General features: G+C 39.5%; 1 protein-coding gene across 3 annotated transcripts in view; it reads left to right on the top strand.

The window, feature by feature from the left end:
- The first annotated feature begins 874 nt into the window (after positions 1 to 874).
- Positions 875 to 17,557, top strand: part of HDAC2 (histone deacetylase 2) — a 28,091-nt gene continuing 11,408 nt past the window's right edge. Inside the window, exons 1-7 of one of the 3 annotated variants that reach the window (XM_033234346.1) lie at positions 936 to 1,206; positions 3,673 to 3,737; positions 10,183 to 10,295; positions 11,427 to 11,544; positions 13,504 to 13,578; positions 14,046 to 14,184; positions 16,795 to 16,936. In XM_033234346.1, the coding sequence (XP_033090237.1) occupies positions 10,221 to 10,295; positions 11,427 to 11,544; positions 13,504 to 13,578; positions 14,046 to 14,184; positions 16,795 to 16,936 (549 nt within the window). In that variant the 5' untranslated portion in view covers positions 936 to 1,206; positions 3,673 to 3,737; positions 10,183 to 10,220. Of the gene's footprint in view, positions 1,207 to 1,338; positions 1,569 to 3,672; positions 3,738 to 10,182; positions 10,296 to 11,426; positions 11,545 to 13,503; positions 13,579 to 14,045; positions 14,185 to 16,794; positions 16,937 to 17,557 lie in introns of those variants that run through there. The other 2 variants (XM_033234347.1, XM_033234345.1) reach the window with 2 other exon arrangements.

The following is a 17,557-nucleotide window of genomic DNA, read 5'->3' as shown; positions in this document are numbered from 1 at the left end:
GTATTCATAACTTCCAAGAGTTTCGAAAGTCTTTCTGCTCCAATCTTCCAGTGTCTAGGCAGCAGCATCGCGGCAGAGTGGAACAGCAAGGGTGCACGGAGTTTGCAGAATGAGTTCAAACCTCCAGACATATCAGTTAGCAGTAAGAACAAGTTCCTTAATCTTTCTCCATCTATAATGAAGGAGTACAATTACCACTTACCTCCTACAGTTGTTGGGAGCCTTAAATGAGAATATTACAAATAGATTATCAATGAAATACAAATGCAAGTGCTTAGAACTGTATCTTATAAATGAGCTCCACAACTGCTTATTAAAACCCGAGCGGTACCCTCTCCCCTTAACATCAGTAATAGGTCCCTGTATACCTACCCATTACGGGTCAAAACCATAATAATAATAATAAATAAATAAATGAACAAACGACAAAAGAGAAAACTAGGCTACCAGGCACTGGGGCGATGGGCCGCAACCCGGCGCGGTCGTAGGCCCGGAAGGGGCGCGGGAGTGGGCTCTCTCCGCCGGGCTCGCGGCACGTGGTCGGCTCGGGCGGGAGCTTCGCGGCAGTGGGGGAGGGGAGCAGCGTGGGACGCCGACGAGGGGTCCAGACCGCCAAGGCTACGAGGTGCCGACTGCGCAGGCTCGGAGAGAGGCGCAACCACTGCGTGCAGACTTGAGGGGGGAGAACGTTCACCCGGCTGCACGCTCCCTGGATCTACTTGCGCAGCGAAAGCTTGTCTTCTTCCTCATTTTAAGACTGTGTATGGCGCCGCCTTGCGCAGGTTGTTCACCCTAAGAGGGACTCTAATCTGGAGCCCAAAGCGGCCTCCTTCTCCTGCCGTGCCCCTTCCTCCCCCGCGGAGACCGCAGTGGGCGCGCCCACCTCCCTGCGGCCTCCGGAGCTGGTTTGGTGGCCCCCTCCCCTCTCCAGTGTCGCTAGTTGGTGCCGCTGCCACCCCCGGTTCCGAGCTTTCGGCACCTCAGCCTTCCCGGCGCCCCCTCCTCTCCTCCCACCGACCTGCCCTTCCCCGCGGGACTACCGTCCCCACGTTTCCCTTAGCCCTTTTCTCTCCCGGCCGAGCCGCGGCGGCAGCAGCAGCAGCAGCAGCAGCAGCAGGAGGAGGAGCCCGGAGGCGGCGGTGGCCGGGGAGTCCATGGCGTACAGTCAAGGAGGCGGCAAAAAAAAAGTCTGCTACTACTACGACGGTGAGCTGCGGGGCCGGTGTCCGGGTGGGCGCGCGGGGCCGGGCGCTGGGTTCCGCGGCCGCCGTCGCGAGTGGGCGCCGGAGCTGAGGGGTGGGAAGGAGGAGGGACCGACATTTGGCCACATCTTAACCCGTTCCCGGCCCGGCGCGGTTAGAACGAGACCGTCTTCCTCGCGCAGCATCCGCGGCTCCTGCGGGCGGGAATCGGGGGGCCGCCCGGCTTGTCTCCTGCCGTCCGTGCCGTCCTCAGCCTCGAAGGTGGCCACTGCTGGGGACGGCGCCGGCCTACCCCGCCTTGGTGGTGGCGGGGAAGGGGGCGGCCCATTCTCTCCTCTCTCCCGCCCACCATTGGTGGCAGCGCAGGTTTGGGGTGCCCCCCGTAGGCTTCCTATCCCCTCGACGCGTCCCCCGCGAGGCAAAATTTCTACTCCGGCCTTGACTCTACACAAAGCCCCGCGGCCGCGAGAGCTCCGCCCCTCCCGTCCCCTTCCCCCCTCCTCGCCTGCTCGCCTCCCCTCCCCTGCGTTCGGTCTGGCCGGAGCGTTTTCTCCTTCCTCGGCTTCCACTCTTTCCCCGGACCCCTCCTCCCGGGTGGGCGCTGGAGAGTAGTTACTGAGGCTGGGGGCTCAAGTCTGGCATGTGGCTTTATCACACCCATGTTTTGCGTGGGCTCCAACCCTCTCCTTTGTTCGCTGGATTCTTTGAGCGCCTCTTTCTCAGGATTCAGATGGAAGGGCTCCACTTCCTCAATAATAGTTCGGGTTTTCCAGTTTCAGGCAGAAAGCCCTCGCAGGACATAAGAGGTGGTAGGGACATGGTGGAACTGCTACTGCTTGTGTTGTAGATCAGACTCGATGGGCCCTGGCTCGCCTCTGAGAGAGGTGGTTACCACCCACTTCTTTGTTGCTCTTTGTTCGATCGGGAAGTCGACCCTGCTTTGGGGATTTGGAGAGCATTGGTATCTTGCAAAGGCTGTTCCTAGGTGGTGGGCGTCCTGGTGTGGGAAAACTTTGAGAAGTGGGAGAAGTGCAGAAGTACTAAATATTCTAATAAGGTAAATTTGAGCTCACCGTGTAATGAATTAACGAAAGTCAGATAATTTAATTTTAAGCATTCTGTAATTTGGAGTATGAGCAGTAATATTAAATCTTCGAATCCTGTTTCCTGTGTTTCCTTGCTCAATGGAGTAGTAACCTGTTTTACAGATTTCACAAAGGCTTGGTAAATAGTTTATAGTAGGTTACTCTTGAGAAAAGGGATTCCAAAATTTAACAGAGAACCTATCCTAGGCTCCTCGACCTGAAAGTCCTGATTTGTATGAAGCAATACAAATTTTGGAAGCTGTTTCCTACATTTGGTTGTAAATCACAATATCTTAGAGAGGTAAGACCCTAGAGCACCAGCTTAGAATAAATCTGCCTTTAACTTATAAATGGCCGTACTATCTCTTTTTAGTTAAAAAGGATTAATCTTTTAATGACTCTTGCATATAAAATGACCACCTGTGTCATTTGGAGAAAATCTGAAATCTTTTTTTTTTTTTTTTTTTTTTTGTTGAGACGGAGTCTCGCTCTATCGCCCAGGCTGGAGTGCAGTGGCCGGATCTCAGCTCACTGCAAGCTCCGCCTCCCGGGTTTACGCCATTCTCCTGCCTCAGCCTCCCGAGTAGCTGGGACTACAGGCGCCTGCCACCTCGCCTGGCTAGTTTTTTGTATTTTTAGTAGAGACGGGGTTTCACTGTGTTAGCCAGGATGGTCTCGATCTCCTGACCTCGTGATCCGCCCGTCTCGGCCTCCCAAAGTGCTGGGATTACAGGCTTGAGCCACCGCGCCCGGCCAAAATCTGAAATCTTACAGAATAAATCTGAATTGTCTAATCTGCGATAGCTAGGACAGAATAATAACCCTACTTTAAAAAAATGATTTTTCAGAGGACCAGATATGTGTTATATAAATTGATTTGAAATTATGCCATCGTGGAGGGGTGGAGATGGAAATACATTTTAATTTCAACATGATTTACATTGCATATTTTGGGTTATTCTTGCCCTGCATTCCCTGATCAAATTGGAAAGGAAGTAACCCTGTGTATAAGTTAATTTGTAGAATTCCCTTGTTTATAAAGTTTAGAGATTTATCCTTGTCAGGGCTTGGAGTAAAGAGGAAAGGTTTTGGGTAGGGAAAGTGGTACTGAGGTTCTTCTGGAAGCTGTCAGTTGCTGTTGGTAGTGATGGGCTCTGATGAAGTAAGCTGCTTGTAATTTCTTGTCACTACAGTGGAACCCTGGAACCAGGAGGGTACACTTGAGTAGCAGTTTCTGAACAGCTCTCTTGTCCTGGGCCCATTTGTGATAATCTTTGTTGTGTGAATGGGAGCAGGCACTGGTCCCCGGGGAAGGATGCAAGCTTGATAAGTAGGGTGGAAATACTTGTCTTGTGATTGTGACTTAATATAATACTTTATTGTAGCCCATCCACCTGCTTTACCTGATGGCCAGCAACCAAGTGAATAGCTGATAGTTTGGAAATCTCTGGTGGGTTATTTTGTCTTTTGTCTGTGACTCACTTTTTTTTTTTAAAGTGGAGTTCTTAGTTGCTTATATTTCACATAATCTGAGTTTTTGTGGGAGTTAAAATATTTTGCAGAGATTATTAAATTTTATAGGTATTATGCTAATTATTAATATGTGATAGCGTGCTGACTTCATCCAAAAACTTACATTTTTATTACCAGAGAACACTGTTTTATCAGCTTATAAAAGTGGCAATACTAATTCTTTTTTTATTGTGAGAAAAGAATGCAAGGAAAGGAGCTTCTATACCTATGTGACTTTAAAGTATATAACATGGATTGGATTGGGAATGGGTTATATCTGTAGTAATAGGGTCTGAATTATTTGCTAGCCTAGGTTAGATGGTTTTAACTTCTTGGTAAAGGAAGTAGAAGGAAGAAAGTGAGTGAAAAAGAAAAGGAGGGAAGTAGCAAATTCTATAACCATAGGAATCCTACCTTTAGGCTTTCTGGGGCTGTTAGGCACACTGAGCCTCTTGGCCACACAGAATGTCTGCCACTGAGGCTGTTTGCATCTTTTTTTTTTTTTTTTGAGGCGGAGTCTCGCCCTGTCTCCCAGGCTGGAGTGCAGTGGCCGGATCTCAGCTCACTGCAAGCTCCGCCTCCCGGGTTCCCGCCATTCTCCTGCCTCAGCCTCCCAAGTAGCTGGGACTACAGGCGCCCGCCACCTCGTCCGGCTAGTTTTTTGTATTTTTAGTAGAGACGGGGTTTCACCGTGTTCGCCAGGATGGTCTCGATCTCCTGACCTCGTGATCCGCCCGTCTCGGCCTCCCAAAGTGCTGGGATTACAGGCTTGAGCCACCGCGCCCGGCCGGCTGTTTGCATCTTAATGAAAGAACTTTTAAAGATATACATATTGTTCTCTGCACACATTCTGTAATCTTCAGGTAACTGTTTAGGTCACTGAAATGTTGGTCCCAAGGGAACCTTGAGACATTGATGGATTAGGTATATTTAAACCTTTAAAGAAAAGTAAGAGAAGTTATTACTTCTGTGACTGTAGGTATTGACCCATGCCTACAAATTCCCAAAAACATACTTCTAAATCATGTTCATTCTTTATACACTAGAAGATCATCAACAATCTGTAAAATGATACAGCTAATTAGATAGTCACTAAGATCCCTTCTGGGCCTTAAAACGATGTGATTTTTCTCTACTTAAATATAATTAGCAGCCAAGCTGTGTTAGGCTCTAGTTATAGTACTCACATTTTTAATACTTTATCTAGACATGTTTAACTATACTTTGTTTTGAATTAATCTTGAGGCCAAATATATTTAGTGCCTGTTTTTATGGTGTATAAAGTATAATAGGGTTTATATACCTAATTTATGTAACTATACACAAATTGCTCTGTGCTTTTTTTTTTTTACTACTCTGAGAGGGATGCATAATCAGATTTGGAGACAAGTGGTCCAGAAAAAAACACTCAAAGACTGTATACAGATAAAACTATATAAACATAAAAGGTGCGAAGATTAGACCAGGTGTGGTGGCTCAAGCCTATAATCTCAGCACTTTGGGAGGCCGAGGCAGGCGAATCACCCAAGGTCAGGAGTTTGAGAAGAGCCTGGCCAACATGGCGAAACCCCGTCTCTACTAAAAATACAAAAATTAGCCAGATGCGGTAGCAGGCACCAGTAATCCCAACTACTCCGGAGGCTGAAGCAGGAGAATGGCTTGAACCCAGAAAGTAGAGGTTGCAGTGAGCCGAGATAGTGCCATTGCACCCCGGCCTGGGCAACAAGAGCGAAACTCGGTCTCAGAAAAAAAAAAAGTTACCAAGATGATAGCTCCCAATGTACTTCTTTAGCAAATTATAGAAATTCTACTTGGCAGTCAACGATTGTCAGATTTTCTTAGACTTGTATTTAGGAGTGGTACCGAAGTCTTTTGCCGAATAACCTTTAATACAACTGGATAGATTCTTAGCTGTAGTATAAATCTTTATTATCCGTGAAATAGGTAATCATTTCTTTGGAGGCAAATAAGTGCTAAATTAATTACAGCAGCAGTTCATAAATACCAATAATACTAATTGCACAATAAAATGTGACTAAATAAGACTGAAATTTTCCTGTACTTCTCTTTCCCCCAGAAATCTTTTGCTTCTCTTTTCTTTCAAATTTTACCTTATCAGAGATGCTTTCTCCTATTACCTAAGTCCCTGTTACTGCCTTATTTTTCTTCCTTTTGGTTGTACCATACAACTTTTGTCTCTCTCCTCACTATAACATAAGCTTCATTAGGACAGTCTGTCTGTTTTGCTTGTGTCTGTATCTTCGCCAACTACATTTAAAAACGTAGCTTTTTTTTTTTTTTGGAGTTAGTAATGAATAAATGATTAATTCCTTATACTTTTTTTTTTTTGGAGATGAAATTTTGCTCTTGTTGCCCAGGCTGGAGTGCAGTGGCGTGATCCCGGCTCACTGCAACCTCCACCCCACTCCCGGGTTCAAGCAAATCTCCTGCCTCAGCCTCCCAAGTGGCTGAGATTATTACAGGCACATGCCACCACACCTGGCTAATTTTTGTATTTTTTAGTAAATAAGGGGTTGTACCATGTTGGCCAGGCTGGTCTCGAACTCCTGACCTAGGTTGATCCACCCGCCTCAGCCTCCTGAAGTGTTGGGATTACAGGCGTGAGCCACTGCGCCCAGCCAATTCCTTATTAGAACACTTTCATATAACGTTCCCTCTAATTCTTGGAACTCTTCTGGACTACATTTAGGTAGGATGGGTGGCATTTTGGCATTTTTTGTATTGTTTAGATGAAAACAGATTCACATTTCTGTTTGGTGCAGTCTACCACTTTTCCTTTTCCACATTGACTCTAGTTTTAATGTCCAAGGAGAGATCAACATCCGGAATCTTTATTTTTCTTTTCTCCTTTTCAGAGAGTTTCCTCTGCTACCAAATAAACAAAAATCCTTAACAAAAACTTTAAATACTTCTGTTGACAAATCCTTAAAGGAAAACACTTGGGATTGGAGAAGGCATCTCTTAGGGAATGTTAATAAATTTAAACTTGGAAGAATTCAGATAAGTCTAAGAACTTTTTTGTACTGGTTAGTAAGCCTTATTCCTCTGTATTTCAGTAGCAGTCTGCTTATAGTTACTTGTTCATTAAGCCAGCTTTGGGTTCAGACATATCAAATAGGCTTAAAGTTCCTACTGTGTGCCAAATAGACAAAAGGTTGCTCAAGTCCTAAGAAGGAAATAAAAGACTGCAGATATAAAGTAAGAGAGGGGGCCGGGTGCAGTGGCTCACACCTGTAATCCCAGCACTTTGGGAAGCCAAGGCGGCAGATCACAAGGTCAGGAGTTCGAGACCAGCCTGGCCAACATGGCGAAACCATGTCTTTACTAAAAATACAAAAAACGGTTAGCTGGGCATGGTGACGGGTGCCTGTAATCCCAGCTACTTGGGAGGCTGCGGCAGGAGAATCGCTTGAACCTGGGAGGCGGAGAGGTTGCCATGAGCCAAGATCATGTCATTGCACTCCAGCCTGGGTGGCAAGAGCAAGACTCTGTCTCAAAAAAAAAAAAAAAAAAAAGTAAAAGAAAGGGGACCTTTGATAGGGTAATCAGAAAAGGGAAGGCCTGAAGGAAGAGAATGGGCCAGCCTTAAAAAGAGTTACTACATAAAGTATTACAAATAGCAAAGCCAGATAGTTATTAATAGAACTTGGTGCACTTAATGGGAAGGAAAATGAGGAAAATGTGGAGTCCCATGTTAGGCAGTAAAAGGTGGGACTGCACAAAACTGTGTAGTAAGAAATTTGACTTTACCCAGAGGTGGAAAGCCATTGAAAGTTTTTCAAATACAATGCAATTATTTCTTTTCAAATAATTGGTAAGGAGATGTGGAATATAGGCTGGAAGCAAGAATTGAATGTGTATTAGTCCATATAAAATGTAATGGTTGCATTTTAGATAGAAATAGACACATTTAAGAGAGATTTGGGCCTCACACCAGTAGAACTTTTTGATGGATTAGAAATGGAGTTGGAGCTGGGGGATGGTGGTAGAGAATAAAGCATGACTCGTAAGTTTCTGGATTGAGCAGGTAGGTGGTATGTGGTACTTACTAAGTTTGGGAATACTAATAAAGAGCTGTTTTGAACATCTTGTATTTGGGATCCTTATTGAATTCAAGTGAAAAGACTGAGAAGAGAGTTAACCTCTGTGAGTTTATAATCCAGAGAAGAGAGTCTAGACATAGAAATTTGGGATTTCTCAGTTTATATCAGGTGAAGTATTGAGACTGAAAAAGATACAGCATAGACAGACAACGGGTCCCAGGACTTAACTCCCAAGAGAAGAGAATTTAGGGCAGAACTATTGTTCACTGATGAACTCAAACACTTAGAACAATACCTGCTTGGCACATGGTAGGCTCTTGATTTATTAAATGAATGGATGAACTGAAAACCCTTGATCTTTAAAGGTTGATGGTGGAGTGGCCTTGGGCTAAGGGTAAAATCCAAGAAAATGGTATTATGGAAGCCAAGGCTCCGAATGTCTCAAGGAGAAGTGACTTCCTTGAAATATGTATTAAAGATGTGTTAATATGTATAAAAAATGGATAGTGGGCTAAGTAGTCTGGAAGACGAAAATAATACACTTTTTTCTTTTTTCTTGTTTTTTTTCTGAGTCTTTTTTTTACAGTCAACTTATCTTTGGATCTAAAGGTACATTTCACAGTTCTGAAACCCAAAATGACCTGAAAATTGAAAAAAATTTTGGTAACTCATTTGGAATCAAAATCTTAACCTGAATCAATGTGAGGCTATTTATGATCTTCATTCCACTGTGAATACTGTGAATATTCACACTTTTTTGCCACAGAAATATTTGTGTTTGATTATATCATGCCACCCAAACTCTAGGCTATTACATAATATATGTTAGGTGTACCATATCTCTACAAAATCTGAAAAAGTGTAAAATTGGAAACATATCTAATTTCAAGGAATATGGATAAGAGATTGTGGACCTTAGTAGACACTTCCATTCTGTTAGCTTCTTGAAGAGTGAGCAATTTGTAAGTTTGCAGATAAATAATTCTTTATAGGAATTTCTTTGCATTGACAATTAAAGTTTATTGTGTTCAAGGAACCACCTTGAGCTGATTTTTCTGGATGATTATTTTATTGGTAAAGTATTTTTATGTAAAGGTTGAGTATCCTTTATCTGGATTCTTGGGACCAGAAGTATTTCAGATTTGGTGACGTTTTGCAATATTTGTAATTATTTACCAGTTAGCATCCCTAATTCGAAAATAAAAAATTTGACATGCTCCAGTTAGCATTTGCTTGACCATTAAGTTGGTACTCAAAAAAATTCAGATTTTGGAACATTTTGGATTTCAGATTTTCAGATTAGGGATAATCAATCTGTATTTTGACGAAAATCAGTAACGTTTAAAATGCCCAAATTATTAATACATTACTGACCATGTAAATGATGAATAAAAATTGTAGGGTCTTAAAACTTCTTAGCCTTTTTATGCTTTATGCAAAAGTGGGCCGGGCACAGTGGCTCATGTCTGTAATTCCAGCACTTTGGGAGGCCTCAGTTGGTTGAATCCACAGATACAGAGGGTTGACTTTATATATTTAAGAGACTTCTTGTTATTTACTATTACAAGAAACACTGGAGCTTTACCTAGAAGTATTAATTTTATTGAAATTTAGTTGATGAAAATCTGTGATTTTGTTGTTATTTTCTCTTTTTTAATTCTTATGCATAAGTTTAAAGACATTGTGATATATAAGATGCCATTTAAAAAGACAGGCTAGGAAATATAACTTTTTAGTCATGAAGAATGAGACCGTATTTTTATCACCTTGCAAAATGTCATGCTGTGTCTTAGCGGAGCAAAACCTCATTTAGGACCTAAATTTCAGTTACCAAAACCTCCCTGATGGGCCTTAATATGGACACAGTATGTTTTAACATGCAAAACGCCAGTGATGAGATATCTGAAATGCCAGCAACGCATCCAAGAAGCAGTATTTGCTGAAAACATTTTAAATCATACCAGTAAAACTCAGAGAACTTACCATAAGCATCTGAATTTGCCAGAGAATACTGAAAGCAGGCATCACTTCAAGGAACAGAAATTTTAAAAACTGGGGGTAACTAAAAATCAGAAAAGCTTGCTTTCCTTAATCTACAGATAAATGTAGTGTGTAATAATGGAGTCTTCAGCTGGTGAAAGTGTGCATAGCATCTTGGTCTTCTGATACAGTTTGAAAGTTGCAAAATCTAAGTTACTGAGGTTTTAAATATATTTTGTTAAGTAGTAAATGCCTTCTAATGATAGATATACATAAATTCAAATAATTCATGGAGAGTCTCTTGTCTGTATTGTTTAGTTTGTGTCTTTTCTATTTTAGGTGATATTGGAAATTATTATTATGGACAGGGTCATCCCATGAAGCCTCATAGAATCCGCATGACCCATAACTTGTTGTTAAATTATGGCTTATACAGAAAAATGGAAATATATGTGAGTATTCCTTTTGATAAATATTCAGCACTGATTTTTTTTTTTTTTTTTTTAGCTACTGTGAAACTTTGTTATTCCCCTTTTGAGGGCATTTAGCAGATGAAAAGATCTGGAAGAAAACAAACTTCTTTTTTTGTTTTATTCTTAGGAGATGAATAAGAATGAGAGCTATGGCCTCTTTTTTCGTCTTCCTTTAACCATTTAAAAAAGTTCCCCCTACCCTAGGCTTTCATGTTTCTAGAGAACAACTCAGTATAGCAACAACTCAGTGTGGCACATTAACTATTTTTTTTTTTTTTTTTTTTACAATAATTGTTAATCTGACTGTGCTACTGAAAAGAGTTGACCTGCGGCTATTAGAAAATAATTACACATAAAATTAATCCCACATATATTTACAGGGCATATAATACATATAGAATACTGTGTTAGTGGCCAAGCATAGTACAAATAACACAGTGCAACAGCTGCCTTAATGTTTTTGTAGATAAAGATGAGGGTATGTGTAAACAAATACAGACACAACAATTAACTATTTGGGGAGAAAATAAATATTTAAAGCAATTAATGTTAGGCAGTATATGTGAATATGTGAATTTTCAGTTACATGTAGACATTTAGAGAAGAGGGGAAGTTAGAATAAGACTCAGTCTGGAAGTCTTGTGGAAGAATTGTGTCATACGTGAAATTGAGCTCTTCAGAACAAAGAAGATTAGGATAGAAGAAAAGACGAGAGGTCATGAACAAAGATTTAGAATTGAAAACTCGTTTAGTGAGTGATTTCATTGATGAAATCACTGGATGTTTTATCATGGAAAAGGAGAGAAAGTAGAGTTTATGAACATATGGATTTGACTTTTTACTCGACCTATTTCCACTAAAATAAGGAGTGATTAAATCATAGTTGATATGCCTGTGTAATGCTTTTAAAGGAGTTTGAATTAGTTTTGAAATTGATTACTGTTTTCTAAAACACATGTATAAGTTTGGGTTGGTTTTGGAATTTATATATTTTGTTCCGGTATACTTAGTTCTTTTGAGGGGACCATTAGGAGAATTTGTATATTTGTTTGATAATACTGATATAACCAGTTGTAATTCCACAGTTCTGACATTTATTTCTCTTCACAGAGGCCCCATAAAGCCACTGCCGAAGAAATGACAAAATATCACAGTGATGAGTATATCAAATTTCTGCGGTCAATAAGACCAGATAACATGTCTGAGTATAGTAAGCAGATGCAGAGATGTACGTTTCTAAGTAAAAAGTATTTTCACATTGATAAATGTAAATTAGTATTTTTAGGAGCTTCGAATGATCCAAATCTGAATATTTTTCCTGTTGGTCTAATATGTTACAATTATTTATTTACTAATTTGAAAAGTCATTGTAATGCTACTAAAGCTACTTAAGAAAAAAAAACAAACCTATGTGAAGCTTACTGGTTCATGAAACTGCTGTTTGGATATTTTTCTACTCCTGGTTTGCTCCCCTGGTAACTTTGGGTAAATACATATTGGTAGGGGGACCTCACTCCCTTGTTCCCTTGCTTCAAAAAACAAAAACAAGATTATACTTTGATTAGCCTTAGCTTGACATATACCTCTTGTCTTCTTTTTGTGTACTTCAGTTAACCTGGACTATAATACACATCTCTTTTTCTTTGTTGAGATATTAGTGAAGCTTTTGATTCTACATAATGTTCTCTTGTACAGGTTAAAAGTATTTTATTTTGAGAGATTGGTAACAAATTGGCTTGAAGGTAGAATGCAAAAGTCAACTTGAAATTATTGGAACAGTATCTTAAAGCTTGATACTGAAGTTCATTCTCAGTGTTTGTATTGACTGACTTCAGTGATGATTATAATACTAAATTAGGTGCTAGACATCTCATATTTACAACCTCATATACATTTCTACCATATCTTGTTTGATTTGTTATAATGCTACAATATAATTAGAACATAGTATTTAATTATTATTTTTTTTCAATGAAGTTTCCAACTTAGACGGAAAAGAGGCATGGGTAGCCCTTGGGCAAACAACATAACAGGATTGATTTAAAACCTGCATACTAATGAGTTATATTAAGCTTATGATCCTGGCTGGGTGTGGTGGCTCATGCCTGTAATCCCAGCACTTTGGGAGGCTGAGGTGAGTGGATTACCTGAGGTCAGGAGTTCGAAACCAGGCTGGCCAACATGGCGAAACCCTGTCTCTACTAAAAAATGTACAAAAAAATTAGCTGGATGTGGTGGCGTGCACCTGTAATCCTGCCACTCAGGAGGCTGAGATAGGAGAATTGCTTGAACCCCGGAGGTGGGGGTTGCAGTGAGCCGAGCTCACGCTATTGCAGCCTGGGCGACAGAGTGAGACTGTCTCCAAAAAAAAAAAAAAAGAGTATGATCTATCTGAGCAGTAAGAAACTAAAAAGTATTTCTTAATAGTGCTTGTGACTTAAGGATGTACAAAGATATTAATATATAAAACAAGGACCTTTATTCTTGAAGAGGTTACAATTCAAGGGCATAGGGAAAGACTAAGAAAGGGTTACATATGTCTGCCATATCCCCTTCATTCTCTCAATACTGAGGAACTAAATGTGTGATGTTGTGTCATTTATCTGTATATGTTTTTTCCTTGTTGTCTTTAGTATCCTTCTATATTTTGGCTCCCATGAACCTAGTTAATTCTTACCAGCTTTGAAGATCAAGATTAGCCATGGGAATAGGCAACCAGCTGTTACATCTTTTTGGTTTAGTAACTTCCTGACATGCATTTCAAAGTTACAGATATTAATACGAGGAAGGAGTTTTAAAGAAAGTAAATCATAAAGCAATTGAAGTTACTTTTAGAATGTTAACTTACTGTAATATTAAGGGGAAAGGCCTAGAAAATTTAAGCCTGTGTTTTAATTAAATAAGAACTGTTGTGCATAGACAACTATTGAGTTCTTGTTAATAGACCAGAAATATTCCACAGATAATCCTGATGAGATTTGATGATGATCTTTCACAGATAACACTGTAATTACCTTGGGTAAAACAATAAATATATTTTAAAGTTGTAAACTTTATATTACACTGTGAAGTATATGTTTGATGATTGCATCAAGCAAAAAAGTATTTGTAGGAAATAGTTTTTGTAAGAAAAGGCTTTCATTAATTTGCAGAGTATGTTGAAATTAATGAAATCCATCTTCCACAGTTAATGTTGGAGAAGATTGTCCAGTGTTTGATGGACTCTTTGAGTTTTGTCAACTCTCAACTGGTGGTTCAGTTGGTAAGTGCTAATACAATCAGATTTAAAAGTTGTTCTAAACTTGGTGTGTATCTTCCAGGTTATTTGTATAAAGCAGAAGTTTTAATGATTGTGAATTTTGATAACAAAAGGAAATCAGTATGTTTATAGTACAGTACAATTTACTTTCAAACCTCTATTTTGTTGTTGTGACTTAAATACTTTTGTAACTTACATTTTTCACTTACAGACTTCTTTCATCCCCCTTGTCTTCTAGCTATCATTGTTACTACCACCATCCACATAAACCATTATTTAATCTCAGGGCCCAGCTCTGGGAGAATATTTTTCTAAGGAGAAATTCCTCTTTGTGTCATAGATGATTTCTGTTAAGTTTTATGATTTTAAGCTCTTTCTTATGCATGGCATACACTTGGAGGGTTTTCGTCTCGTTGTACTAATTTTTCATGTTAAATGTTTAAAAAGTCTGCCTTGTTTCTACTTCTTAGCTGGAGCCGTGAAGTTAAACCGACAACAGACTGATATGGCTGTTAATTGGGCTGGAGGATTACATCATGCTAAGAAATCAGAAGCATCAGGATTCTGTTATGTTAATGATATTGTGCTTGCCATCCTTGAATTACTAAAGTATGTTAATTTATATTGGTACTTTTTTCAGTGATAAAATGTTTTCGTTAAAACACAATAAAAGTCTGTGGCTTAAAAAAAATCAGGTAAACCATAGGTTGAAATAGTTAATGGTGAATTTTCTGGGAATTTATTACAAAACAATGAAGAAATGCAGGAAGTTTGCCCAAATCTTCAATTATTAAGAGTTAGAAGTGTGGCCAGGCACTATGGCCCAGGCCTGTAATCCCTCCACTTTGGGAGACTGAGGTGGGCAGATCTCTTGAGCCCAGGAGTTTGAGACCAGGCTGGGCAACATGGCAAAACCCCATCTCTGCCAAGAAAAAAATTAGCCAGATGTGGCATGCATCTGTAGTCCCAACTACCCAGGAGGTTGAGGTGGGAGTATCTGAGCCCAGAAAGTAGAGTCTGTAGGAAGCCATGTTCCTGCCACTACACTCCGGCCTGGGCAACAGTGTGAGACCCTGCCTTAAAAAAAGAATTAGAAGTGTATAAAAGGCTGGGTGCCGTGGCTCACGCCTGTATTCCCAACACTCTGGGAGGCCAAGGTGGGTGGATCATGAGGTCAGGAATTCGAGACCAGCCTGACCAGCATGGTGAAACCCCATCCTACTAAAAACACAAAAATTAGCTGGGCGTGGTGGCACGTGCCTGTAATCCCAGCTACTCAGGAGGCTGACACAGGAGAATTGCTTGAACCTGGGAGGCAGAGGTTGCAGTGAGCCGAGAACGCATCACTGTACTCCAGTGTGGGCTACAGAGCCAGACTGTCTCAAAAAAAAAAAAAAAAAAAAAAAAGAATTAGAAGTGTATATAAATGTCAAAACTCCCCTTAAATGTCCTTTTTTAAAAGTAGTTTGGCAATTTTCATTTTAGTTAGTTTCAACTAATAAAAAATGACAATGACCTTGGAAGTTTATGTTCTAGTATTTTGTAAGTTTTAAATTGAAGACAAAAATTTGAAACCAGTGTTTAAGGAAATTTATTTACCTGTTGAGTTAGTCTAACTGCCTAACTTCCATATCTGAATGAGGCTTTGTTCTCTACTGATGGATATAAAATTATCTCTGAGTTGCTGCAGGAGTTACTTTTCCTTAGCTATGGCTGCAGTTTGAGAGAGAGGTCTGTAGAGGTACTTATGAATTTGGACATTTGCAGTGTTATTTTTTGCCATCAGTTATGACACATCTTAGCAGATTCTACTTTATATTGTACTGAGCTGGTGTTTTTTGCTTGTAGTTATTCCATTCATGCTATCCATAGAGGCTGATTTTTCAGTCACTGAAAATTGATACTGACTCCTCAAATAAACAGTAATTGAGCAGGATCAGTGTAACATCTTGTCAGCTCATCAGGAGCAAAGGAAAATCATTTGCAATCATTTGCCTTGTGTTTTAATTGACTGTTGATGTTGGTTCCAGTGTCTTCAACTCTTTGAGCAAGTTCTTGCCCACTCAGCTAATAGTTTTAAACAACTTTAATTTCTCTGGAAACAATTTTTTTGGGTGGTGTAATCAAACATGATTTAATAAATTGACGTGGTGCACAGCTTTCCTTGCTTATCTAACACATGAGCCACTCAGAAACTTTAACTTGATCACAGCCTCATTTCTGTTTTTTTAATTTTGTGAAGAAATTTTGCTATACTATTATACGCTCTTTATATTCTTATGAGAATATTCTTATGAGTGCTTAGTCTGGAAATATCAATTTACATTGTATTGTTTTATTTAGCACAGCTATGGCACCATTACATAATAAATACAATGCTTTGCCATCTAATAACAAAATCTCACTTCATTGTACTTCAAAAGGATGACATGAGAAATCCATTTCCCCCTTATTTTGACATGAGTATGCACTGGTAACAAAATGTCATGATATGGTGACTCATGTGGCTCCTAACCTGTGTTTGAGTTACAACTGTGTCACTGTAATCTGTGGTGTTCCAAGCACCAGTTTGAAGTGATGAGAGTACCACATGTAGCCTCTGTCACAGCTAACCAATTGTGAAGTTCAAATGGAGCCATGGGTAATAAACAATTGAGCATGGCCATCTTTCAGTAAAACTTTTTCTGTGGACACTGAAATTTGAATTTTTTAATTGTCACATGTCAGAAAATACTCTTGGTTTTGTTTTTAAACCATTTAAAAAATATAAAAACTATTCTTAGTTCAAAGCTGAAAAAAGAGGCAATTGGCCAAATTTGGGCCATGGGCTATAGTTACCCAATTAACCCTAACCCTATTTTATAATATTGAAGATTTACTACAGAGGTGTTTTAATTAAAGTAACAATCTTGAGTATGGTATAATCTTCAGTTTTTCATATATTAGAAATAATGTGCTATACTTTTGAAGCATGTAGAATAGAACAAATTTCACTAAGAGTAAATATGTATTTTTTAACCTACATAGGGCCATAAGTGGGTATTTAAAGGCCTAAGGCTCAAACCTCAGATATTTGAATAGCCTTTTAGGCTGAATGTAAAAGGTGATTAAACATCCTGGAATGCTAGAGCTCAGAAATAGGTTTCCTGAATTTGTGGTGCTTCTTCCCATCTTATAACCTTTAAAGAAAAAACCAAAAACTTACGGATTTATTTTCAGGTATCATCAGAGAGTCTTATATATTGATATAGATATTCATCATGGTGATGGTGTTGAAGAAGCTTTTTATACAACAGATCGTGTAATGACGGTATCATTCCATAAATATGGGGAATACTTTCCTGGCACAGGAGACTTGAGGGTAAGACTAAATTCTGTCTTAATAAATACTGTGAGATGAACCTAGGAGATCAGTAACCTTATACTTGAAGTAGAATTTTTCCTGAGTTAATAATTTGAAACTTGTATGCAGAATTGAATTACTTCGTATGCAGTAACATTTGCTAAAATTCACTGTTGCTAATAACTAAGCAAAAATTTAGTGAGAAATTAAGGACTGTTTTTTTTTTTCTCAGCTGTTTTCTTTGGTTAAATAAATGTTTTTGAATATCCACAAAGCATGAAACCCTTCTCTTGATGTTCAGTTTGAATCTTCAAAACTACCTGATGGTAGCCTATGTTGCTATTGATTATAAGGATCAGTGGAATAAAATAGACTAGGTCTTTTTAGGTTCTTCTGCTCCTCTCTTTTGTGATTGGTCTTGACTTTCAGTAGGTCCAATTTTAATTTTTTTTCATTAAGCTTTTAAAATTGGTAATGTATTTACGTAGAGAAAGAATAGTATAGCCCTGCCTGCCTGTTACATTAAGTGTATTTCCATTTTATTTCTGTTGTCTTTTTCCATTTGATGCTCTTGTCTTTTATGACTGTGAAAACCACTGGTCAAATCCTATTTCTGTAAGCTCATTGAAGGTTTTTTGC

This window comes from Trachypithecus francoisi, unplaced genomic scaffold (genome assembly GCF_009764315.1).
Source record: "Trachypithecus francoisi isolate TF-2019V2 unplaced genomic scaffold, Tfra_2.0 Lachesis_group15, whole genome shotgun sequence".
Lineage (NCBI taxonomy): Eukaryota > Metazoa > Chordata > Mammalia > Primates > Cercopithecidae > Trachypithecus > Trachypithecus francoisi.
Note: the sequence above shows the minus strand (reverse complement) of the source record. Positions and strands in the feature narration are given on the sequence as shown.